The following is a 27,812-nucleotide window of genomic DNA, read 5'->3' as shown; positions in this document are numbered from 1 at the left end:
GGGGGGGGGGGGGGGGGGCAGGAGAGGTGGGGGCGCGGGGCGGTCTCCGCGTTGCCCTGGAAACCTCCCCGCACTGAGACTACGCGAGAGGGAGAAAGACTTGACGCTTCAAGATGGCGAAGGAACTGGATGATCTCTTGGAGGAGGTCGAATCCAAATTTTGCAGACCAGACCCACTCAGACTAGGCGTCGTCGAGCGGCCCACAGGCTGCGGCGGCACCCACCGCAGCGACCGGAACCCAGCCGACGCCAAAAAGAATCTCAGGTTAACCGGCGGGAGGGGTGGGCTGCTCTGGTGAAGCCTGCTCCGGTCTCTAAAGCCGCCCCTCCGCCTCGGGACCCAAAAGCAAAACGTGCCCCCGCCGGCGACTCTCAGCTGCTGTCGCCGATGAGGCTCGGGCGCTCCTTCCCCACCCCCCGGGACGGCTCACACCTCCCTGTCCACGAGCACCCTAGCATCTCAGCACCCAGAGCCTAGACCCCGCCCCCGAGCCAACCCACTTGTGCTGGCCAGGCCTCTGAGACCCGCGGCCCTCAACCAGTCTTTCGCCCCATCTGCCAAAGAGAGTCCGGGGACCCTACTCGGGCGCTGCAGTTTAGGCCGCGCTCCGCGTAGCCCCGAGAGGGCCGCGCTGATCCGGGCCGGAGTTTGCCACCGTGAGGCTGAGAAGTTCTTGACCACCAGGTGCGAGATTTCTCGACCGGGAGCCTCATGCTGTGGCCTCTGACCCTCTCCCCAAGCAAAGTAATCCTTGGGCCATTTGTTAAGCAGAACGAAAAGCATCCCCGTTCTGTTCTGTGACATCATTGACCGAGTTTTGTTTTGTTTTTAGCCCAGGGCGTTGGATGAGATTAGATTTGTAATAAAAGGGGTTAATTATTGTGAGCATTGTATGAGTTCAACCACCTTCATTTTCCCCATGACCCCCCGGTAAGGATCTTAGGGGATCTCAAACATCAATCGAAATTTGGGGAAGTTTCTTAAGTCTTTTGGGTTTGGGTCCAAAAAACTACTTTTCGCATGTCATGTAGTGTAATCATAAGCCAATAGGACTCTCACCTTCCCCTTCCCGTCCCTCTTCCCCAAAAAGGACCAAAATTTAGCATCAGAACGGGTATTGTTCTTCAAAGTGATGACTTGAGAAGCTCTGCAGTAACTCCTGCTGGAATCTTTTGGCAACCTTGCTTGCCTAGAACAGTTCAGAAACGCTTATGCACCACCCAAGAAAGTCATTGTTATTAATTGATGGCCCTATTTGGGGGTGGAGGGGGTTGGTTTGTTTTTACTTGGTTTGGTGTGGTATGGTGTGGTTGGGAGGTGTGTATATGAGTGTGATTTCCCAGAACTATTATCCATCAGACTTAGCTCCTGTAATACTGACATGTCTGTTTATAAAAATTCAGCCTTAGAGGGAGAATTGAACATTGAAAAGATTCTATAGGAGTTCAGAAACAGAAGTTCTAAACATTAGTTGGGTAGGGGGCAGTGTATTAAAAATAAATATAAGGCCCACAAAAATTACTACAGTGAATGGGCTAAAACCCATTCAGTGTTTATGTAAATATCACTCTCATTAACTTATAAATTATCATCACGTATGCTGGAAATCCTTATGTTCCATTCCCAGTACATTCACCATCCCTAACCCACAGCAGCATCACCATGCAATTCCTTTTGTGCTTTTTCTGTATGTCAGGAGAGAGAGAGGATTTATCAAAGAGCCTCTCCAAAACTGTTCATCTTAGAACTAGAGTGTAGAGGAGTAGGGTGTCTGGAAGCAGGCCGCTCAAAATGGAAATGGTGCTAGGTAGATCCTCTCCACGCATGGGTCTTTTCATGCCTCTTTCCTTAGCCTATTACTGCACTACTAAACTTTATCCATAAGGCTTCTATTGCCCTGTCCCCTCACTTAATATGTCAGATTTTTCAGTAATTTATAAAGCTGTAGCAAACCAGTACTGTTTGTTATTTGTGCATTAAAACATTCATCAGGCAATATGTTACCAGATTTTATTTATGTTCTTTACTTATGCTGCAGAAATGAATTTCAAGAACACATCAGGTGAGTTAGGCCAGGAATTTATTCAGGTAGGGAGAGACGAGAAATATTAGAAAATAACAGATCAGGGGTCCCAGGTAGAGAGGAAGGGGGTGAGAAGTGATAAAAGGGGCTGATTTTTAGGCTACAATTCCCTGTTATAGATTATAAATGCCCAGGTTTACTTGCGTGGCCACATGGCAGAGGAAAAACAGTGAGAGTGGTGTGCTGAGGGCAAGACAGGTCCACAGGCGAGAGAACGCATCAGAGAGCATTCAGGCCTCACAGTCTGCTTCTTAAACCATTAATTATTCCACCCCTTTGCTAAGAGCAGGGGAGGGGTTCCAGCTGTTTGCTGTTTTGATTGACTACCCCACCTATCAATCCCCCAGTGAGAACCCAATGATACAGTCCTTGGGGAATATCGGGCTTTCCTGGCTTCCAGAAGAAGTCTTTGTTCTGAATAGCAGAATCTTGGGAGTGTGGGTTTTCCAGCAGCCATCTTGGGGGTTACTGATGTCCACGTGGACTTCTTGCCAGGTTCCAGATCCATCTATTGATTCCCTATCCTACTAGCCTTCTTCAAATGTACTTATAAAGGTAAATTATGCAAACAACAAAAGCAAAGGCCCTAAACCTAATTCCAAATAGAGTCCCTAACTGGTTTATAATGTCAGACTTTAAAAAATTGCCTTGAGCCAAAAAAGACATTTAAAAGATAGGATCCAATTTATGTTGTGAATTTATTAACAGGAGGCTGTCTAACAGTTGTATGACAGTAGAGCCTGTGTTTCTTTTCCTTATAAGAGTTAAAATCCTGAAATTTCCTGTTAAAATGCAGCTCTCCATATAATAAAATAAATGGCTGTGCTACATCTGGATACCAGGAACAATTGCTAATGTAAATGATCAAAACAAAATTTGTTGGAAGTGTTCAAAATGATAAAGAGAAATATGTGATTAGTTAAAAAGATAAGACTGATGTGGATACGACAATAGGAATAAAGTGGTTCAGGATGATGCAGATGGGAATATTTAAAGATAATTCTATAACCTCCTAGATAATAGCTATAATAATAATAATAGCCAACATTTACCAAGTCTTTTCTAAGTGCTTTATATGCATTATTTCATTTAATTGCCATACCCTATGAGGTGAATGGTCACTACTATTATCCCATTTCACTGACCAAATTGAAGCTTAGTTACTTGCCCAAGGTCACATTGTCAGGTCTATCAAGACATGGTAGAACTAGATTTAAACCAGCTATCTAGTTCAAAGCTTTTATATATACCTCTCCCATTTAATGGTAGGTTTAAATGTGTATGTTTCTTTTATTTTCAGCAGAAACTATACCTTGAATCAAGGTTAAAATGTAAGAAGCAGAGTTAAGGGAACCAATGACAGCTTATTAAAATTTTATTAAGATCATTATATCATAGCATCAAAGCACACGTGCAAAAAAATTATACTGCTCTTTAAAGTTGTATGGGTTCTCAATGAAATGATGGTACTTTTTCATTACTATAGCAAAACATAGGTAAGTATAGGCATCAAGAAATTGTGTGACCAGAATATTATGTAAGCTGACAGCTTGAGTCCCTGACAGTACTGATTAGGTTGGTAAAGTTTGAATGCTTCTGATTCTTAAAACTGTGGAATTGCATGAGAGAGGAGAACCCAGAGAGTATGTTCTAGAAACCAAAGGAGGAGAGAGTTTCAAGAGAATGTCTTCTGCCATCATAAAAGGAAGTTACGGAATTGGTACCAAATAGCATCAAGCACTTCAGAAAGGATAAAGAGGATTGGAACTGAGAAAGGCCACTGAATTTAGTGACTTGGGCAATAGTGACCTTTAAGAGAAGTGTTTTTCAGTAGAGTTGAGGGATGTACAGGTCAGAAATAGAATATTATACCTGGAAGGAGTTTTAAAAGGTCCTCTAGATCTCATTTTTTTATGATAAAATACTTGGTTCACAGAGATTAAATAATTTCATCAACTAAGTCAGTGGTTCTTAACCGGTCATAGTTTTGCCAATCAGGGAGTATGTGAAAATCATTGTCTGGGGACATTCTTGATTGTCGCAACTGGGAAAGGTATATGCCACCGGCAGAAGCCGGAAATGCTGTAGAACATCCAAAAATGCACAGGATAGCACCACCCCATCTGATTATCCAGCCCCAAATGTGAATAGTTTCAAGGTCGACAAACTCTTACCTAGGTCACCAGCTGATGCTAAACCAAATCTATTTATAAGAAAGTAGAAATAATGGATATAGGTGACTCTGCAGTAGTGAGAGAGAGGGGTTTTTGAAGAGGAAAAACTCGAGTATACTTGTAAGTCAAAAGAAGAAGCCAGAATAGAGTAAAAGACATTAAAAATCAAAGTTAGAAAGGGAACAACTGAAGAGGCCAAATCCTGGGTAGTGATGGAATCAACAGTTCAGTATGAGGTAGCAGTCTCTGAATTTCCTTGCCTCAGGTTAAATTATCTTTCTTTCTCCAAGCAGTAGCAAGGAAGGGCTAAATTCCTATTGTTCAGAATTTTCAAAGAATAAATTGGTTTCTAAAATTAGAGTTTGACAAAAAAAAAAGTCTTCTAATTTTAAAAAATTTAATAGTCTAGTTAAGTTAATGTACAACATCTGCAACATATTAAACTCTATAGCAAGCTAGTCTAATGTACTGTAGGGTGTATGAACTACCCTAGATTCAATTCCAAGCCTCTCCACCCTCTATCTCTATGACCTTGGGCAAGTTTCTGAATCTCTCTGTGCCTGTTTCTTCATCTATAAAGTTGGGGTTAATAAAGCTAACCCTCTAATAATGGACTTCAAAAATAAACAAAACTCTTCTATACTGATTGACTTTATCTGCCCATAAGCTTCAGGTGTATTTTGTTTGTTTTTTCAGATCAACAGAAACACTTAAAAAAGAAGATGATCTTGACAGTATTATTAACGAAATATTTGAAGATCCCAACTTTAACAAAAAGCCTGTTGTAAGTCAAGTGTTATAAATTTGCAATAATTCTTGAATAATCTGAAAATATAAAGAAGGCACAAGTAGCTACCTATAGTCTTCTGAATTCTAAGAAGTACAATTATTTAAAGAAATGATTCTAGTTTGAGTTGTAGAAGAAACAAAATATTAGAAATTCTCATGTGTTTTGCTGTTCATGTCTCAGCAAGAATGAGATATTACAAAAGGTATTTGAAAGTCAACTCAGATTGAGTGGTCACTTGTATTTATTTGTTGACTCTAAGAATACTTTTCAAAAAGACTAAAAACAAACAGTTTTCATTATAGGCATGTAGTCAGCATTTCAGAATTATGAACCAATGGCAATATTTTAATTTTTAAAATGTTTATGAATACTTCAATCTTACAAGAAATTCAGAAAATAACAGCCATCTATATATTTATCACCCATACTGACCATATATTAACAATTGCCGTATTTGCTTCTCTGGATTTTTTTTTTTTAAGATATTTAGATTAAACAAATGTCACTTAAAAAATATAGGGGACTCCCATATGTCCCACTCCCCACACCTCCCACATTTTCCCACATTAACATCCTTCATTAGTGAGATAAATCCATTCCAATTGATGAACACATTTTGGAGCATTGCCAGTAAGCATGGTTAAAGTTTACATTGTAGTTTATACCCTCTCCCACCCAATTCTGTAGGTTGTGGGAAGGTTTATGATATCCTGTATCAATGTCATTCAGGGCAATTCCCAAGTCCCAAAAATGCTCCCATATTATACCTGTTTTTCCCTCTCCCTGCCCTCAGGACCTCCAATGGCCACTGCCTCCACATCAATTATATTATTTCGTCCATTGCTAGAATTACAATAAGTCTATAGTAGAATACCAGTAAGTCTACTTTAGTCCATAGTTCATTCCCCAATCCTGAGGATTCTGGGATTGTGATGTCCACTCCACCTCTAATTGAGAGAGGGCTGTGATCCCATAAGGCCATTGGATGGGATTCTCTTGCTTGCAATTGTAGACTCTCTCAATTCCTTGGTAAGGTAGTTGTCTATCATCACTTCCATGTTATTTGTCCTGGGTGAAACCAATGAACTGGAGAGTAGGTATTGCAACTCCATCGAGATTCAGGGCCCCACTGGCACATGGACAGCCCAAAGATTTAAGTTATCTTGGATGTACATCTACCAACTCTAGTACTAATTATAGATTCAAATAGAAGGACAGAAGAGCCATGTGTAGGAAAACCACAAATGCATCCAACTCTCACTCTGGGGAGCATAAATTTCTAGATTTTTTTTAAAGAAATAAATATGATAGATACAATTTAAGGTATCCCCAAATCCTTCTCTACTGCCTTCCTTCCCAGACATAACCACTATGCTTTTCATCCGTGCTTTTATACTTTTATTACATATGTATAAAACCATAAACAATATATGTCCTCATATAGAATATATAGAATATGTTATTAAATTTATGTAAATGGTTTTATGGTATATGTATCCTCTTACAACCTGCTTTTTATACTTATTATTATGTTTTTGAGATTTATTCATGCTGATACATGAAGATCTATTTATTCATTTAAACTGATGTTTAACAGTATATTTTGTGACTCTGCCACAATTTATTTATCCACTCTCCTGCGGATGAACATCGAGATTATGCCTAGTTCTTTGCTATTACAAACAATGCTTAATCAGGCATCTAAACATATCTTCTTTTGCCCACGTACAAGAATTTCTCTCAGATGCATAAACCTAGAAGAAGAATTCCAAAATCATAAGAGGTGCACATCTTCAACTTCTCTATCCACTGCCAAATTCTTCTCCAAAGTGACTGTATCATTTGTACTCAGCACTAGCAGTGTATGAGAATTTATAGAAATTAATTTTTCCCAGTATGGGAGTGTGAAATATATTCGTTAGGTTTAAAAGAAAGAAACTTAAATTGAAATCTAAATTGCAAGGACCAAAAGAAAAAAAATCCAGAAATAAATATACTACCAAAGAGGTTTTTCGTTTGTTTTTTTTTAAAAGGGGTAGGGGATAGGAAATATTAAAGCAGGGTAGTGTGGGAAAAGGATGTGTCTCAACCAATTGGGCTTCCATATACCATATAGGAGGTCCAAGGTTCAATGCCCAGGGCCTCCTGGTGAGGGCGAGCTGGCCCACACAGAGTGCCAGCCCACACAGGAATGGCATCCCACGCAGGAGTGCTGTCCTGAGTGGGAATGCTGCCCAGCCCGAAAGCTGCCCCACGCAGGAGTGCCGGCCGATGCAGAGAGCTGGCACAGCAAGATGATGCAACAAGAGATACTGAGGAGAGAAAATAAGAAGACATAGCAGAACAGGGAGTTGAGGTGGCACAAGAGAATAATTGCCTCTCTCCCACTCCGGAAGGTCCAAGGATCTGTTTCTGGAGCCGCCTAATGAGAATACAAGCAGACATAAAGCAAGGTAGTGGGCTGGGAACTGAGAATTGCTAGTTAATGGTGTTAGGGATATGGATATAGGCCAGACCAAAAATGAAATGACCAGTAAAGATTTTAAGACCTGTATTTCTGTTAATTCAAGATTTTCAATTCATCTGAGGTAAATTAATAAACTAATCGCTTAGTTGATTAATATGCCAACACATTAGCAATGATATTAAATATTCTACATCACAAATGCTAAGTAATAATTCTGATTTAATTGTTTTTAAAAAAACTTATTTTTGTTGTTATTCTTTCTTCATTTGAAAAATTCATTATTAAGTCCTACAGGTTGTGTTTCTATATGTGAGGCACTATCTCTTTCAGTCCCAGGTATTTCAAAAGGAGAATATAAATACTTCTCTGGGTTGACTTTAGGGTATATTAGTTTCAAACAAAAGCAGCTCTTACAGTTAAGAAGAAATAAACTTTTATGCAGTTCTTCTATTTTGTTGTTGTTGTTGTTATTCCTTATATCCAGTTTTCTAATCGGCAAGCCCAAATAAATTCTGAAAGGGAGCAGGTCTATGTATAGCCTATGTTCTCCTTAGAGGCCATATTATGCCCCTGAGAGTCCTGCCCACCCCCCTTGCCCATTCTGTTGCATTTCAGAACTGTGCTCACACCCACACACAAGAAAACCTGGGAACCAGCAACAGCATCACAGTGTTCTAGCTTAGAGTCATAAGCTGAGCCTGGATGGAAGGAATACTGGGGTATGTGAAGCCCACTCCCCACTCCCCACCCCCCACCCTCAGGAAAAAAAGAGAGAATCACATTATTTTCCAGACATGCATCAACAAGTTTTCCAGTTCTGGTTAACATCAAATAAAAGAGTTAAGAGAAATAGTGAAATGAATTATTTTTGTCTCTCTTAAATTTCCTCATCCACTAGGTAGAATGAAGGCATGTCCCTGCATAGCTTAAATTGCCTTTTCTCCCTCTCACTTCCTCTTCTTGGCGGTGGTCCTAGTATGTGGTTGGTTTATGTTGTTTTGTACCATATACCGGTTAACACTTAATAAATGCTCACTAATGATGATGTTATATAACCATATAGGTACTACTGTATGATTGTGACTAAGTAGCTCTACATTTCCCCTGAATATCTGTTGGCTGATACCATTCCATTTGATCAAAATTAATATTCCTGAAGTTAACCAGGAGCTTGGTTAGTTTATTTTTAGTTTAGATGAGTACCATTCACAGCCTTTAAAAATGGGTCCCTTTTTTTTCCTCTTCAATTGAATTTTTCCAGGATGAAGTTTTTTTAAATAGCATGTCCTTCATATTAAATCATTGAACTCTAGTATTAACTGAAGAGTTATAAAGTGACTCTAAATCTTAGCTTGCTAATAATGGCAGTATATCAATTTTCTAGGCTGAAAGTTAGCAAAGTAATTTGCAAATTCCTCAGGGAGTTCTACTTCCCTGTTTGCCTTTAAAAGGTTTTGATCTTGTTTTTATTCTGGAAACTTAAAAATGATGCCACAAAAAATGTTAAGTCATTTAAAAATATTCTTATTATAAAATAAAGAATATTAGTTTTCATGTTACAATTCCCTGAAGTTATTATCCTTGCTATTTTATTGTTTTGTTTTTTTAATAGAAATTAAATTCTAAATCTTCAAGTAACACATCTGTCAGAGCTTCTATTCAAGGCCTTGGTAAAAGGTAAGTTGAGATTGCCTTAGTAAATTACGCACACTAGTGAACAAACACTATGAGCACGGTCTGGTAGATTTTGTTACCATTTAAACAACCATGACATTGAACAATAAAGCACTGGTTTATTTTCAGGAGAAGGACCAACAGCAATATCTTCAGTATTCTTAGGTGACCCAATAGTGTAAAAAGAAATTGAATGAGAGATTATTGCTATTGTAAATAATTTTCTGCCATGTGAAAAAGTGTGAACAGTTTCTCAAAATTAATGTTCTGTTATATTCAGTATTTACTTTGTCCCTTATATTATTTGGCAAACACATTTTTCTGTGACTCATTTTTACTCCTGGAGTGTTCCTGAATGTACAGGTTATACCCACTAAAGCAATACGCCTAGAATAAATACCTCCACTTTGAAATAGTTGGCTTGCTAGGAAAAATAGACAATTTGATTACAAGAATGTAGAGTCAACAAGGCTAAATTAACTTCTCATATTTCTTTTTTGTTTTGATTTCATTTTTCTCCCATCTGTTGAACACATCTAGTTGCAGTCCAGTGTACCTTGGTGGAAGCACTGCTCCATGTGGTATTGGAACAAATACGTCACAGAGGTAGGATGTCAGAAATATATTCTCCTATCTTACTAGGTATTTTCAAATTGATAACCCTGTTCTAAAAACATAATTTTTATCATCTTGGCATACATTCCTTTCATAATGGGAGGTCTACTTTATTAGCCAGTCTAAGAGCACTTTATTGAAGTATTTGTTATTCTTGGGAGACAGTTCCCTAAAACTATGATGTTGGGTATGTGTTGTTGGTTGTGTTGATGCCATGGTCTACATCCCATTCGATGTACATGAGTCACTCCAGATCCAGCTCAGTTTACACAGGATACCAGGAAAGTAGGCTTCCGCCTTTCCATTTGTCCTTCAGACAGTGGAAGCCACAAGGTAAGACAGGTGAGGCAACGTGGCCCCACCCCTACATTCTTTGTTACTAACTTGGCCAAAGCGAAAGCTTGAGAAGCTACAGGTCTACAGTAACCAAAAAGTTCTCAAGCACAGATGTTTCATTTTACATATTTCAAAGGCAGAAACCCTCCTTTCTTTGTCCCTCCCCACCCACCTACTCTTCCTCCACCCATGTTCCCACTCAGTTCCTCTTTCAGAGAAGTTTATGGTTATGATGCCATTTACCCTTATACCATATTAGCCTCATACTCCTAGCACATGCCATTGTCCTGATCATAATATGGGGCAGCACTTAGGTTTTAGCAAATGTTTCTACTGCCCTATTACTTTTGGTTCCATTTTTTACAAAGGCCTACTTACCTAGAAAGTTAGCCATTTCTAAAACCCTGTGTGATTCTGTTTTTTTAAGGAAGGAAAGGCTGAAATAAATGATCACATGTTGATCACATTTCTAAAGGGTTAATTGTTCCATTGAACAACAGAAAAAGTATCTGAAAAGACCTTGTTGGAGGCCGGTCCTAGATCCTAGGAAGCCTGGAAAGAAGGGCTATAGGACGAAGGTAAAATTGGGCGTCTGGGAAAGCCTTACACTAGGAACACCCAGGCAGCAATAGGCTAACATAAATCCACTGGGGTGCTGCCAGCTGTAATCTTATAAATAAGATTTGATGGCACTTGAATTGTGTCTTGAGGACTATCTACACAAAGAATTAGAGACACAAACTGCCAGTAGAAAAGGATAGTCTAGTTGCTCTCTGTCCTGAATTATCCTTGTCACTTCCGATGTACTTGTCTCAATCATTTTCAGAGCCAGTCCCCCTCAAATCCAGGCTTCTGTCGCATCACTCACAAATTTCAGCAACAGTCCTTCCATCCCACTTCCATCTTCTCTCCTTCTCTAGTCTCATCCATATATTGCATTAAAGATACTAGCCCTAAAGGATTGTTTTGAACACCTTTCTCTTGTTTAGAAGGAAATGAGAGTTATCATTTTTCTCACATTAACTCTAAATTTATTATGTTATTTTGTTATATTGTTACCCTTGCTTTTCCCATCCTCTCTTTTAGTTCTTTCCTTCCAGTGAAAACTTGGATTCGATACTCCACTTCCACCGGAGCACCTTTGTCAGCCTCTGCTTTCCACTTATACTTTTCTGCCTCTGCGTATTTTTCCACTTATTTCCTGTCCCCTGCTATATTATCTGCTTAATTCATCCACTACAGATTCATTTTCTTATTCTATTTGAACAATTTTTTCTTTTAATATTCTTTGAATGCTCACCACATCCTAGGCCCTATGCAAGGCATTAGATGCCAAAGGAACATAAAACATTATAAGCAGAGGAAGAGATAAAGAAGCAAATATGGCATTTAGAGGAAGGGCTCTGACGACACACCATCCGGATTCAAATCCTGACTCTGCCACTCACAAGCTGTGAAGCTTCTGGAACCTCAGTTTCCTCACCCATAAAATGTGCACACTCCATGGAAATAGTGTGAAGATTAAATAAAATAATATATGAAAGTTCTGCCTATAGTACCAAAAAAGCTAACTACTATAGGTTCAGTTTTCCCTTCCACATCGCAAGAGTTAGGGGTTCGATGCCCCCATGGGCTGGAAAATCTGCATAAAGTTTTTGGCCCTCTCCATACCGGAGAAGAAGTCTAATTTTTTTCTGTTTTGTTTTATGGGGTGTTTACAGTACCTTATTGTAAAATTTGAGTATATTTATGGTATTAAAAGATAAAACAGGGAGCAGGGGTAGCTCAGTGGTAGAATGCCTGCTTCACATGTACAAGGTCCCAGGTTCAATTCCCAGTACTCCTGAAAAAAAAAAAAGTTGATATTATACAATGCTACATGTATATTTTATGGATTCTGCGTTTCAAAATTTTTTCTGTTAATTCCCATTTAGTTTCTTATGCCAACACGTGATATATCAAAACCATAATGGGGAAAGTTGCAATGTGGTAGGGATAACTATATTATAGTTTGTAATTATGTATGTGTTTTTCTTATCTATTAGTCCTGCCTTCTCATTATGTTATATCTCAGAATATATATCAATATACTTTCAAGAATCCTATGTTCTACTTTTCTGCTTTTCTATTTTATCTCAGGAAATACCTATCAGTGTTTACTTATAGGTGCCTTATGACTTAAAAAATGGGCTTTAAAAAATGTATTCTGGTTTATTCCAAAGAGTAAATATTTAATTAAGATTTTCTTATGTTTATTCATATGTATGTGTATACTTTAATTTAGTTCAAGCATCAGAAAGTCTTATTCCAAATGGAGTGTCAGTAGACAAAAGAAGGGCTTCTTTTGTTTGAGTTTTTTTAGGTACTGGCACTCAATCGCTGAGCTATATCAGCTCCCCTGAGTTGGTTTTTTCATTTTTTTGCTTGTTTGGTTTTTTGTTTGTTTTTAGGAGGTACCAGGAAGGATCAAACCCAGGACTTCCCATGTGGGAAGCAGGCGCTCAACTGCTTGAGTCACATCCACTCCTCGGAGCCTGTTTTTAATACTTGAGCAAGGTCTTATCACATAACATTGATCCTTGAGAATACCCAAATCCATCAAACCCTATTCCTACCTTCTGACAGCTTATAGAGGAGAAAACACATCTTTTGCACATATATGCACATGTAAATGCTTGTATTCAAAGAGAAAGATATTTTCTTTCTCTCCCATAACAAAGACACATATTTAAAGCATTTTATATGTGAAGTATTTTATGCTTTTAGAAGCACTTTTTATATATGCATATTGGTTCATCTGCTCTGTATTGGGGCAAAACCAAAGAGCTAGATAGAGCAAAAATGTTTAGCCCCATTTTATTAATGTTAAATTCATCACATCTAACTAGGTTTTTGGAATTGAGATAACAAATTGTGTGACTATATAGATACCTCCCTTCCTTCTTGGAGTCTCCAGTCTAGGTGAAGAGATAGACTTTAAACAGATAACTCCACAAATAAGAATTTAATTTCAATGTAATATGTGATGTGAAGGGAAATTACAGGATACTATAAGCACGAATAATGAACACCCTAACTAATATGAAGGTCAAGGAATGCTTCTCTAAGCAAATAACATTTAATTAAACTAAGATTTGGAAAATGAGTAGGAATTAAGCAGAAGAAAGGGACCATTAGAGCCAGAGGGAACACCATGTTAGAAGGAAAGGAGGAGGGAGTGGATGTGGTGTAAGCAGTTGAGCAACTGCTTCCCATATAGGAGGTCCTGGGTTTGGTCAGTGGTACCTCCTAAAAAAACAAACAAGCAAGCAAGCAAATAATCAACTTAGGGGAGCCAATGTGGCTCCGTGGTTGAGCACTGGCTTCCCATATATGAGGGCTGGGGTTTAATCCCCGTCCCTGGGACCTAAAAAAAAAAAAAGAAAGAGAGGGCAGCCAAGTGGGCTGGAGGGTGGTGATTTGGGCATAAGAATGGCTTATCCCCAAATGGAGCTGGAGAGGTAGTCAAAAAACAGATGAGGGAAGCAGACGTGGCTCAACTGATAGAGCGTCTGTCTACCATATGGAGGGTCCAGGGTTCACTCTCCAGGCCTCCTGACCCATGTGGTAAGCTGGTTCACGCACAGTGCTGCGGCATGCAAGGAGTGCCCTGCCACATGGGGGCATCCCCGCATAGGGGAGCCCCACATGCAAGGAGTACGCCCTGCAAGGAGAGCCACCCCTCATGAAAAAAGCGCAGCCCGCCCAGGAGTGGCGCCACACAAATGGAGAGAGCTGACGCAACAAAAAAGAGACACAGTTTCCCAGTGCCACCAGATAATGCAAGTGGATGCAGAAGAATACATAGCGAATGGACAGAGAGCGGACAACAGGGAAGAGGAGAGAAATAAATAAATAATAAATCTTTAAAAAAAAAAGAAACATGATTGCCATCCTCTAGTCCTCCAAAGGATTTTAGAAAAAATGCAGTCAGAAGCTACTGGATTTTGGGGAGGTTTTTGTTTTGTTTTGTTTTTTTAGTAGGTGGGGTGGCATAATCAGACTTGTGTTTCTTTAAAAAATTCACTTGGGGGAAGCAGATGTGGCTCAAGCACTTGAGCTCCTGCCTACCACATGGGAGATCCCAGGTTCCATTCCCAGTGCCTCCTGGAGAAGACAAGCAAGACAGCAAGCTGATGCAATGAGCTGGTGCAGTGAGCTGATGCAACAACATGATACAATCAGGATACATAAAGAGGAAACAGTGAAAGATACAACAAAGCAGGGAGTGGAGATGGCTCAAGCAATTGAGTATCTCTCTCCCATATGGGAGGTTCCAGGTTCAGTTCCCAGTGCCTCCTAAAGAGAAGAAAAGAGAGCACACAGTGAATGGACACAGAGCAAACACCAGGGTGGGGGAAATAAGTAAATAAAATAAATCTTTAAAAAAATTCATTTGGGCTGCTACGTGGAAAATGTTTTGGAAAATTGGACGGGCAAAACAAGAGAAAACACAGGGAGACCAGTCAGCAGGCAGCAGCTGCAGTAGAGAAGATGGTATCTAAGACCTGGGCAGTGGCAGTGGGTGTGGGAAAAGGTATCCGATTTGAGATGAATTTAGAATACAGAATATAGAATTGATAAAATTCAGTAATTAAATGCTATGGGATGGGAAGTGGTTGTGGCTCAACTGATAGAGCTTCCCCGTACCATATGGGAGGACCTGCATTCGATCCCTGGGGCCTCCTGGTGAAAAAGAAGAAGAGTAAGCATGCCCATGCGGCAAGCCAGTGCCCGTGCGAGTGCCCGCGTGGTGAGCCAGTGCCCCGCGCAAGTGAGTCACGCAGCAAGATGATGACGCATCAAAAGAGAGACAAGGGGAAGGTCAAGGTGAAGCGTAGCAGAAACTAGGAACTGAGGTGGCACAATTGACATGGAACCTCTCTCCTCATCAGAGTTCTCCAGGATCAAATTCCAGTGAATCCTAGAGGAGAGAAGACAACACAGACAGCAAAAACAGCAGGGCGGGAGGAGGGGAAGGGGGGAAAATAAATCTTTTTTTTTTTAAATGTCTGTGGGGGGTAAGAGCGAAAGTTGTGAAGAGTGATTCCCAGGTAATGTGCTTTGTCCAAGGTCACCTAACAAATTCTTATAAAGGAGGAACCCAAATGTATGCTTTTTTTGTGTATCATGTCACAGAAGGTCATGCGATATATGGAAGAGGGACAAGTCTTGGCTGCTTTTGCGGTTGCAGCTGCTGTTATTTTCAGACTGTAAAACAGCAAGACCCCACAGCACTACTGCATTTAACCCAGGATGTAAGTGACAGCCACGAAGTCCTGGCAGAAGGCTGTCTTGGTCATTGTTTTGGGCATTCTTGCTATAAACATTCAAATAGTAAAAATTCTACTTACAAGCTGGGAAGGACAAAGCTATGGTGGCACCTTCATATTGGTATTTCTTCCACATTGTAGAGGATATTTATCTTTCATTGGACTTTATTAGATTATATATGCTTTTTCATATCTATAGTTTTAGAGGAGAAGTATATTTAAGCCCCGATAATAAGCACTGATTTACATGCACAGGGCTTAAAAGAAATTGAATATATTCTCCCCTCCACCTCTAAATTGAGAGGAGGCTTAGATCCCACACGGCTGATAGATGGAATTCTGCTGCTTGCAGCTGTAGACTTGCTCGGTTCCCTGATGTGGTGGTTGACCATCCTCACCGCTGTGTTAGCTGACCTGGGTAAGTCCAACGAACCGGAGAATAGGTGTTACAACTCCGCTGAGGCTCAGGGCCCAGCTGGCACATAGACAATCCAGACATTCAAGCCTCCTGAGCATACACCAACCCCAGCACCAACTACAGGTTCAGTAAAAGTGACAGAAGAGGCATGCGTAGAGAGGTCACATCTAAGTCCAACTCCATCACACTCAGGAGCATAAATTCCAAAGTAGGGCCCATTGGCAAGGCATTGAACTCCAGAGCCATCTGTCATGACTGTAGGAACTGGGTGTCTCCGTAGCCCTCAGGAGCACCACTACCTGGGGTTGTATCTACTTTGGCAGTCTCTGAGATCCTTCTGAGATGTGTGTAAGTGCAACCCTTCTGATGACCTCCCGACTCATTTTGAAGTCTCTTAACCATAGTCCTCAGGATGGAGAAATAAAATATGGATTAGAGTGGACTCATTGGTGTTCTACTATAGAATTATTATGACTCTAGCAATGGAAGAAATTATATCATTGATATGGAGACAGTGGCCATGGAGTTGCTGAAGGCAGGGAGAGGGAAAAAGTTGTGATATTTGGGGCATTTTCATGACTTGAAGTTGTCCTCAATGATATTGCAGGGACGGATACAGGACGTTATATATCCTGCCATAACCCACTGTATGGACTGGGACAGAGTGTAAACTACAACATAAATTATAATCCATGCTATGTAGCAATGCTCCAAAATGTACTCATGAAATACAGTGAATGTACCACACTAATGAAAGAAGTTGTTGATGTGGAAGGAATAGGGGGTGTGAGAAGAGGGGTATACGGGAACCTCTTATATTTTTTAATGTAACATTTTGTGTGATCTATGTATCTTTAAAAAAAAAAGATTTTAAAAATGGGGGAAAAAATAACAAAATAAAAAGAAATTGAGTATATTCTCTTTTCCACTTACAGTATTTTGTTTGCTTGGTTTCTGGATAGAACTCTTTTCTAGGTATAATAGTGAATGATTTTAGAATATTAAGATTTGAGTACTTTTACCAAGTTAGTGGAAAGAGAAGAGAATAGTAGCAGGAAGAGTGGTAGCATTAACAAGTGATATAGATAAGATGAAGGCAGTATTTTCAAGCCAAGTCAAATTTTATTCACTAATTATTTTTTTTAACCACTTGCAAGACTGCATTATTCTATAGACTGGTACTAATTATGACCTAATAGAGTGAATTGTAGCAACAGAATGATTTCTTAGCTGCAAGTTTTATTTTTCTCAAAGGACAGTGTTTGTAGGATTGAAAATATGGTAGTGTGAATAGATTTGAATAAACTACTAAATCTTAAATTAAATTAAAAAGCTGTATTTAACATTATGGTTGAGATTTTACACATATAAAATGTCAGGAAATTCTAAATTATAGTTCCCACAACAGCAATAATTCAGCCAAATTGCACATATGTATTAAGGCATTAAAGTTAACACTCTGTGCAATCATATAATAAACTACATATGCATAAGAGAGCAAGTTATGGCAGCTTTGGGAACAATCATTTTGCATTTCCTGACTTGTATATACAAAACCTCAGTTTAAATGTGTACAAATGTAATTGTGTTGAATTTCCAAATGTACAAGTGTAACTTCATAAATTTCTAATAGCTAGAAAACATAGAATTGCTTATGACATGGCATAGATTTTAAATGCTTAGTTATTATTATGATTAATAATATTTCTTAGAAATATAACATAGTCTCAAGGAAACTTTCAGGTAAAAAAAAATTCGCAATTTTGAAGTTATATCTGAATTTTGGAGGGAAATAAACGAAAAAAATCCAAAGATTTTATTTTATTATTTTTAACTACATAAGTATATACTTATTTTTAAAAGTAAAAACAAAATTAAAAATGAATAGAGAAAGATAATAATATTCCTCTCTCCACTCTACTCCCAGCACTCCTGAGGCAACCAGTGCTAGCAGCATAGTATATAACCTCACATTTTTCCCCATGTCCTTACAAACTTAAAAATACCTATGTAGGATTGGGGGGGGGGCAGGTTTTTACAGAGATCAGCTCAAGCTATGCACATTACTCTCAGTCTTGCTTTGGATATCCTTCCAGGTCAATAGATAAATGTAATTCATTCTGTCTATTAACTGCCTAATATTCTATATTATGCATATACTGCATGATATTTTTCAGTCTTTCCCCCTTTGATAGATATGTAGGTGGTATCAAAATTCTTGTGGAATGCTGCAGTAAAAATTCTTGAGTTATATGCTCATATACTGGTGCATTTATTTATATGTAATAGGCTCCCCAAAAAATGGGATTGCTAATGCAACAGCTAGAGGTGATTTAAAATATGCCAAAATGTTTTCCAAAAACAATTTACATACCCACCAGAAATATGGGAGGGTGCTATTTTTTGCTAACTTAATATGTTGAAAATTTTATTTTGTAGTTACTTTATATTTCTGTTCTTTAAGTAATGTTTTAACTTTTTTACAAACACTGTGTGCCAGGCACTGTTATAAGCACTCCACCTATATTAACTTATTGCACTCTCCTAATAATTCTATGAGGTGTTTAGGTGCTATCATTATATCCATTTTACAGATAGGGAGTCTTAGTCACAGAGCAGTTGAGTGTTACTTGACTACGTTTACACAGCTACTGAATGGTGGACTCGGCATTCGAACCTAGGCGACCTGACCAGAATCCGTGCTCTTAACTGCTACTCTATGCTGCCTCTACTAATGAAATTAAGTACATTTTTATGTTTATTATTTCTTCTTCTGTAAATTTTCTGTTTATATCCTTTACTCAGTTTTCTGTAAGTTCTTTTTTTCTTTGTTGTCATTTGTAAGCACTTGAGTACGTATTTGAGCATGTATTGAAACTTTCTTCCACTCTATTTTCACTTTGTTTCTGGTATCTTAAAACTCTTATTTCCTTTTAACTTTTAGATGATCAAATCTATCTACCTATCTATCTACCTACCTACCTACCTATCTATAGTTTTAGGAGGTACTAGAGATTGAACATGGGAAGCAGGCACTCAACCATTGAGCTGTATCCACTCCCCAAATTTGTCTATATTGATTCGGTTTTTAAACATTTCAAACAATGGTGGAGCTTTCTTTTTTGCTTTCTGTGAAATAAATCAGGATTATAAAAATCAAATTTATTTCAGCAGCAATTTATAATTCTTTTGCTGTATACTACCATTTCATTCCTAAACTTACTAATGTAATATATACATATTCGTGTTTTGAAATTCCTTAGAATTTCAATTCCTTAGACAGTCATTGAGTACCTACTATATGCCAAGTATCATTTTAGCAGTTCTGCCCTCCCTTTCCTGCATCATCAGTGTTTTACTACTCTTCATGGGATTTTGTCTATCAGCAGACAAACATGCTGGTTCTTTTTTTTTTTTAACATTTATTTTTTATTTATTTCTCTCCCCTCCTCCCCAAGCCCCCCATTATCTGCTCTCTGTGTCCATTTGCCAAGTGTCCTTCTGTGACTGCTTCTATCCTTATCAGCAGCACCGGAAATCTGTGTTTCTTTTTGTGGCGTCATCTTGTGTCAGCTCACCGTGTGTGCAGCACCATTCCTGGGCAGGCTGCACTTTCTTTCATACTGGGTGGCTCTCCTTATGGGGCGCACTCCTTGCACGTGGGGCTCCCCTACACGGGGTACACCCCTGCGTGGCACAGACTCCTTGCGCACATCAGCACTGCACGTGGGCCAGCTCCACAGGGGTCAAGGAGGCTTGGAGTTTGAACCACAGACCTCCCATGTGGTAGGCGGATGCCCTATCCATTGGGCCAAGTCTGCTTCCTGATGCTGGTTCTTTCTTCCTTTCTTAAACATAACCTTCTCTTAGCCCCACTTTTTCTGTCAGCTGCCACTTAATTTAAAGGAGCACAAGAAGCAGATGTGGCTCAACTGATAGAGCGTCCACCTCCTGGCCTGTGTGGTGAGCTGGCCCACAATGCCGTGTTGCCGCATGCAAGGAGTGCCATGCCATGCACGGGTGTCCTCCATGTAGGGGAGCCCCACGTGCATGAGTGTGCCCTGCAAGGAGAGCAACCCCATAAAAAAAAAAAGCGCAGCCTGCCTAGGTAGGAGTGGTGCCGCGTACACAGAGAGCTGACACAGCAAGATGATGCAACAAAAAGAGACACAGATTCCCCGTACCACCAAGAATGCAAACAGACACAGAAGAACACACAGCCAATGGACACAAGAAAGCAGACAACAGGGGGCGGGGCGGGGAATAAAATCTTTAAAAAGTAAAAAAATAAAGAAACTGCTGAGCTATACCTTCTCAATGAGCCTACACCCACTATATTTTTTAAAATTGCAACCTAATTGCTCCCAGTACTCCCAATTTACTTACTATACTTTTTATTTCATTCAGCACTTTTCACCTTCTAACATACTATATAATTTAGTTATTATGAGTATTGTTTATTTCTTCACTCACTAGAACCTAAGCTTCATGAAGACAAAGTCTTTGTCAGTTATTCACTAATATATCTCAAGTTCCCAGAACTATTTCTAGTATATAGTAGAATCTCAATAAATATTTTTAAATGAATGAATTATGCCAAGTAGTTGGGAAGCAAAAATAATGTAGTACTCCAACACTTAAACAGTTTATAGGGGTGACAGATCAATTTCAATATAATGTAGCAACTTCTTTGTTAAAAGGCATCCCTTAGTATATGGAAACCCCCCTAGGTGGTGTAAAACCAACACAACAAATTTTAAGAGGAAGGGAAGCACTTAAAGTTAGTTTAAGTGAAGATGTCTCTCAGACACAATTTAAAAATCATTGAACTAAAAGATCTACAAATCCATTTTGGTTTTTTATATCTGTTGAATGTACATATGTGCTTATGTATGTAAAATCTTATAAAAATAAGTAGGATTTTTGTAAAAGTTTAACCTGAAAATTTAGATATGTAATCAGTCCTTTAATACAAAAGTTTATAATCAACTTAATCTCTTCTTTTTGGTAGTTTATTCAGTAATCTGTCATATGTGGTGTATACTATGAATCACCCTATTTTCATATTTAAACACACATAATTTTTAATGTATGGTTTGTGTTGTTTTTTCCACAGAACATGTGACCATCTTCGTTGTATAGCCTGTGACTTCTTGGTAGTAAGCTATGATGATTATATGTGGGACAAATCATGCGATTACCTGTTTTTCAGGTATGTTTAGAAAGAACTTCACTCTGTAAAAAATGTACCAAGTAAAACTGTATATTTCTCATTTTGCTATAAGATCTCTTGGTGAACTTGACCTGACTGTGTGGGCTCCACATCTTCAATACTGCTCTTGCCCATCCCTCCTTCACATCTGTGTGCCATCAGCCTAGGTAAAGATGGTCTTCCCTCTGGACAAGCGTACAGGAGTAGCCCCCTAGCTGATTTTTCTGCCTATAGATCTTTCAGATCATCCTTCCCTTGCTCAGAATTACCCTAAAGCATTTCCCTGGGTTTGCCATTCTCCTGCCCAACACCCTTCTGCTTAGAAAATAATATCCAAATTCTTTGTCATGGCATTCAAGACTCTCCACAATCCAACCCCTGTCTATCATCCAACCTTGTCTTTCCACAACACACTTTTCACCTTTGTAAGATTTTAGCTACATCAGAGTACTCGATGTTCCAATCCCCTAAGACTTTGTGCAAGGTCTTCACCTCCTGGAACACCTTTCCACCATTTTATCTAGCTAAACCCTGTCTGTCTCTCAGAGTACAGTTCCTCACACATCTTCCATGATTTTCTCACCCCGAGTAAAGTAAAGTAAACTTCCTTTCCAGAGCATCCACAGCACTTCATAGCTATTGTAGCACTTACTGTAATAGATGATTGAATGCCGTAGGGCAGTATATGTCTGCCTCCCTCTTTGTGATCGGGAATGGAGTCTTACTCATATTTGTATAATGTGTACATTTATATACACTTACTGAATACCTAATATTTATAAGATGTTACAAGTTATTAAAATGTATTTGAATTGTATATATAGCTAAAAATTTAAAAAGCGAATGTATCATGCATTTTTTGGCCCCCTAAACTTGTACCTAAATAAGACTATGGTTTCAGAAATAAATACTCAGAATATATTAAAACATTTTCAAGATAAGGATGAGTCTCTTCTTCCACATCTCTTCTAGCTTCTCCGGCCATTCTTATGTAAATCCAAGGAATGTCTCCCTTAATTTAAAAGTTTTTAAACTTTTTCATATCAGCAACCACTTTGAAAATCCTATGAAAGCTTTGAATCCTCTCCAAAATTCAAATGTACATATATGCAGAAAAATTAAAATTTTAGAGATTTCACAGCCCCAACCCCAACAAAGCCTAGTATAGTGCCAAAATCCCAGGCAGGAACACCACTCTTCACATCTGTCTTAGCCCACATTTTATTCCGATGGTTGGAAAACTTAGCTTTAATTTCAGGTTATTTTGCCTTTTCTGACTTCTCTAAACCTTTTCTATTCACTATCTTCTGGTTAATCTAAAAAACGGTTAACCAAGATGAACTACCAATTTTATAAAACTAGTATAGGATAATAGAATGCATGCCAAAATGATGGTGAACACAGGCATAAAGTAAGCTCATTGGTGACTTAGTTGATATTTGAAGAATTTGAAATGCCTCAGTCATCAACAGTGCCATTTGTTTTACTCTAGATCTGTGACACCCTGGTTAAAAATGTGTATTTTTTAAAATAAAACTATGACAACTATAAGATTTATTATGTTATTATAAATAAACAAGTAGTTATTATTTAAATCAATTTGAAAAATACTATCTCAGCTCTCAAGATGCTTAGGAATCTGTTTAGGAAATAAAAGAATGAAACAACTAAAGAGTAATAAGGCTGTCATAACTATTAGAATATAAATCTGTGATATGATATTTGTTATTTTGTAGATATATAATGTCTGTTATCTAACAGACATTATTCAGCAGTCTATGGCACTCTTAGGTACAGGACTCATAAGATGAGTGTGACCCAGTTTCTGATCTCAAATAATGAACAATTTTGAAAGAGAGAGAAACTTAAGAAGAAACACAATGTGTGACAAGTGTGACCGTAGACGCAGGTTAAAGAAGGTTGGTAATACTGGGTAAGGGGAGACACTCCACCCTGAGGCATCATGGAATGTCTTAAAGAGTCTTGAAGAATGATTAGGAGTTCGCCTGACAAGCAAGATGGAGACTGGTGTTCTTCTAGAAGGTGTTTTTAAAGGCAGAGTGGTGAAACCATATGGTGTGTTTGGGTAGTTAAGAGTCATTTGGATTGTGTAAAGCATTAGATACCAGGACAAGAAATGGCTGGAGGTAAAGTAAAAAAGAGAGGTCAAAAAGGGCCAGGGAAGTGATACTGAGGAATTTGGACTTTATTCCATAGGCAGTGGATAACCATTGAGGGTTTCTAACCAGGTCAGAGATTTGAATAGATTTGAATTTTTTAAAGGATAACTGATTACTGTATGGAAACTGGGCCAGTTTTGAATCATGGGGACTAATGAAAGAATGTTGTGGTAACCTAGTGGGAAAGCAATGAGCAGTGAGGACAGTACAATTTGAGAGATATTTTAGAAGTGGTCCTGGCCAATCGGCTGGGAAGGGTGAAAGATTAGGATAATGACTCCTAGTTTCTATTGTGCTTTAAGGAAATGGACAATGGTACTGCCTATTGATAGATTTTGAGAACAGATTTGAAGAAAAATTATATTTGTCCATTTATGGGAGGTGGATATTATCTACCCAACTATTGAAACTGTGGCTCAGAAGCTTAGGTAGAAAATATAACCTGTGAAGTGGTTATTGAAGCTATGCGATTGCATGATATGATCCAGGGAGGCAACATGGAAGACTGTCAGGGAATAGAAAGTTACATTTTGGTAAGATAGGCAACTCATGGATGTTTGTATTGTGAGGGGTAGAAAAGATTAAAGACATAGAAGAAGAGGAGTATGTGAGTGACAAGGTCCTGGGGGCCATGGGGTCTAATGGAGAGCAAGCTTCAGGTGGGAGGAGGAGGCCACCTCCGCTGTGACTGGGTGGATGGAGGTAGATAACCTTTCATTCAGGGTTTAGAAAGCAAGGAAATTGAGGGCTTCCGCATCTGGTGGCCTGGTTTTGTGAATGAGGATGTTATCTGCTGAAAGTAGGACAGTGAAGGATAAATGAAATACCTGAAGAGGGGACTAGTCACTGAGGGAAACCAGAGGTGGGCAATAACAAAAGAAAGGCAAGTTAGAAGATTTGCACAGTGCCTTTAAATGTCCAGCAGAATATGGGAGGCATTTATTTTTAGTGGTATCGATCTGCACATTTGTTATACAATGAAATGCTGTGCTGTTTTAGTGTCCTTATTTCACAGATGAGAGAAATCAGCTAAGTTGCCTTTATTTTCCTATTAAATTATGTGTTTTCTTTGTGGGAAATAATGGAATTTTTTCCCCTAAGCTTTTAAAATCTGTGCTTCTTAAAAAGCATTTGAAATATATTAATCAGTTCCCTGGCTATTCATGATTGTGATTCTTAAAATTTTTAATTAAGAATTCAGTTAAGTATTAAATGTTAAGTTTGTCAAAATATATTGCAGATTAAATAAGGGGCATTTCCTTAACTTAATCATCTTAGTGGTGGTTTCTCTCTCTCCAATCTCTCTCTCTCTCTCTCTTTCTTCCTGATAAAAATTAAGAATTTTCAGTTCTTTCCCCTTCGATAAGTTACTTAAACTGATCAGAGCCTCAGCTTCCTAAAATCAGACAGTTAACCTGGAAAAGCTCTCAGGTTTTATTAGAATCTAACTTTCTAAATTGTGCTCGAATTTTGTACAGTTTGGTACTGAAAGTGGTGCCCTTGACCACCAGAGGGCACTTTGTAACCTGCCTTCTATTACAGTGACTGGAATAAGTAACTGGTAACATTGTATCTTTTTAATATTTATACATATTTCATCATTTCACTTTGTATTTTTTCTCATCATTTCAGTTTGGATTACCCTGTCACATAATATTTACATATACTCTGTATGAGTTTATCATGAAAATTATAATTGATTTTTAATTAATTGAACTTAAATTATTATCTGTAGTCCTTTATATAATAACTTTAAATCAGTTAACTGTCATTTTTATAATGGTCCTGTCCATTCACTTATTTTAGTATTACTAACATTAATTTTAGGATAGGCATTTATTTCATTCCTGATACTGTAAGTAAATAAGTAGATCATTGAAGCAAAGGAAAAGTACACTATGAGTTCAACACAGAACAAGCACTTGTTCTCTGTTACTGAAATATTTCTGTAGTTGAGCCATCAGAAGCCTGCCATCTTTATGCCTCATATATCCCCTCTACCTGCTATATGGCAGACTTTTAAAATATGGTATAGATAAGTTTCTGAGGTAGGAGAAAAAACATCTTCCCCACTCTATTCTTATATCATGTCATCTCTGATATGACAGACCAGTAATTCTTTAGTCCTTAGTGTCCTTGTGTTCTACCACAGCTTTAATTAACAAGCTTAGATTGGCGTCAGAAATAGATCACCAAAGCATGTCTGTTATTACTAGTATGTGGGTACAAAGGCTGTTTAGTGTTCAGAAATTGTAAATACAGGAAAATAAAGCAAATGGAACATCTTTTCTTTTTTTTAAGTCATTAAGCACTGATCAAAGCCACTATGCTAAGACCTTTGTGTTTTGCCAATAGGAACAACATGCCAGAATTCCACAAATTAAAAACAAAATTGGTAAAGAAGAAAGGAGTACGGGCATATGCATGCCAGTGTAGCTGGAGGACTATCGAAGAACTGACTGACCTTCAGAACGAGCATCAACTTCGTTGGGTTTGTGGTAAACATTAAGAATGCAGACTTTTCACATCCAGACAAATGCATCCATGAGCGCAGTCTCCATTAATCATTATAATATTTAGGAAAAGGTATATAGCAATATCATGCCCTTTGGAAAAAGACAGTGAATTTCACTTAATAAGTATGCACATTTTTGGAGACTAAATGGACTGGGGAATAGAATGTGCTTGGAATTATTCCTTTTTGACATATAGACTTTTCACTTAGTAAGGTAACAAGTTTTCAGAATTTTCCTTTGCTTAGCCTATCTTCTATTAAATGGAAGTTTAACTTTGGAGTTTCACACAAATATGTAACCTTTCATTAGCAACTACAGTGTTTACTGTGATACCGTTATTTATCTACTGCTAATATGCTTAGCACAAACATTCCTCATTTATAGCAGTTAAAAAGGATATATCAAGTCAGCTTGCACAGAAGTCACTGTAGGGGTGTCTGCATCACTTGCCATAATCAGGACTGTTGTTACCAAAGACCATAATTTAGAAGTGGCAGAAAACAAGTCATCAGTGACTGACTGAAGGGTTTTCTGGAGCCCAAGTATACTGTAAAATCACTGCCCATGTCTGATCTTACCTTGCCAACTCAAAGTGATATCCTATGTACATTAACAATAAGTACATCTTACCAGTTTAGACTATTTCTCTTCTTTTCATTAGATATCAGAAGTTTTTAGTTTGCCATTTTAGCAAATACTTATATATGTATATATATATATATTTTATACACACACATATATATAAAATTTTTGATAGACCTAAAACCACAAAGAAAAAACCCTTTTCCTACCATGACACATTTACATACTCAAAAACTTACTCTTTTAAGTCTAGCATTGCAGCAAAACGAATTTCACAGTGGCAGACTCTCACGTTTTTGTATTAAAAATATTTTTCAGATCTTTTCAATAAAAAATGTTTACTCCCTAAAATTTATCTCAGCATCGTTGTATCAGAAACAGGGATTTGGATTTAAGTCACCTATTCCCAAAAAATAGCAGAGCAACAATATCCACACATTCAGTTGTCTAATGGAATTCAGCACATTAGTCACCCTGATGGTACCTTCTGTTTGTTCAAATAAGAAAATTTACTAAATCATTTATTTCAAAAGATTTTTTTTAACTTATATTATAACTATCCAGTAACTTGGATACATTGCCCATATTTGGCATTCTATAATGTAATAATTATGATCATTATTCCACACTGTCAGAAATGTATATATGAGTTCACATATTTATTGAAATTTACTTTATAAGCTTTTTAGTAGTGTATTTCTCTAAAATGTAGAAGGAATATTATATTTATATACAAAGGAATAGATTCTGACAGGTTATAACAAACTAAAATAAACTATTTTAGTAGAAGAAAAGCATAGTTTCTAATCAATTATAATTTAAAAATGCAAAGTCTGTAAAGCTTTCTAATTGTTTTGCCTGTTTGTTTTCAAGTTTTATAATAATTTCCTTCCTTGGGAAATATCTATCAAGCCAGGTAGCTACTTTATTTGAACTGTATCATGTTCTCAGGCCCTTATTCTCCTGGAAATTAATAAATATTCAATAGCCTTATGCTGTATTTAGTTACATTTTCTTTATTTTATATTAAAATATTCATATGGGAATTTATTTGAAATAGTTTGATAATTTCTTTAACATGATGACCAAAAAGGATTTGCAGCCATCCAGTTAAACAGAAAATTTATTTATTTACATAGTGGGTGGGGCAGGCCATAAATTTAACTGTGTGTGTGCCTGTATGTGTATGTGTATGTGCATGTATGAAAGAGCATGAGTGTTCAAAGAAGGAGATTCAAGTGCAAAAGAATGAGCCAAATTGATATGGTGGGATGTATCCAGACCTTGTTTATTGATATAGGTAAACTTAGCACCCTTTTCTGGGGACAAAGGAGGTGGCATCCAACCATAAATTGGTATTGCTTTGCTGACAACATGAAGTCTTACAAAACTGGACTCAAGAATCATGTCCCTTGGAAAGTTACTTGGTTTGGGGCTTCATTTGCCTCATCT

General features: G+C 38.0%; 1 protein-coding gene across 1 annotated transcript; it reads left to right on the top strand.

Annotated features, from left to right (window-relative positions):
• Window positions 1-27,410, top strand: CFAP418 (cilia and flagella associated protein 418). Its single transcript, XM_004474771.5, has 6 exons — window positions 1-265; window positions 4,955-5,042; window positions 9,128-9,192; window positions 9,730-9,795; window positions 20,987-21,082; window positions 25,618-27,410. The coding sequence occupies exons 1-6, from the start codon at window positions 114-116 to the stop codon at window positions 25,769-25,771; spliced, it is 621 nt and encodes a 206-aa protein (XP_004474828.2). The 5' UTR covers window positions 1-113; the 3' UTR covers window positions 25,772-27,410.
• The last annotated feature ends 402 nt before the right edge of the window (window positions 27,411-27,812 follow it).

This window comes from Dasypus novemcinctus, chromosome 14, assembly GCF_030445035.2.
Source record: "Dasypus novemcinctus isolate mDasNov1 chromosome 14, mDasNov1.1.hap2, whole genome shotgun sequence".
NCBI lineage: Eukaryota > Metazoa > Chordata > Mammalia > Cingulata > Dasypodidae > Dasypus > Dasypus novemcinctus.
The sequence above is the reverse complement of the archived record's forward strand: the minus strand, read 5'-3'. Positions and strand labels throughout refer to the sequence as shown.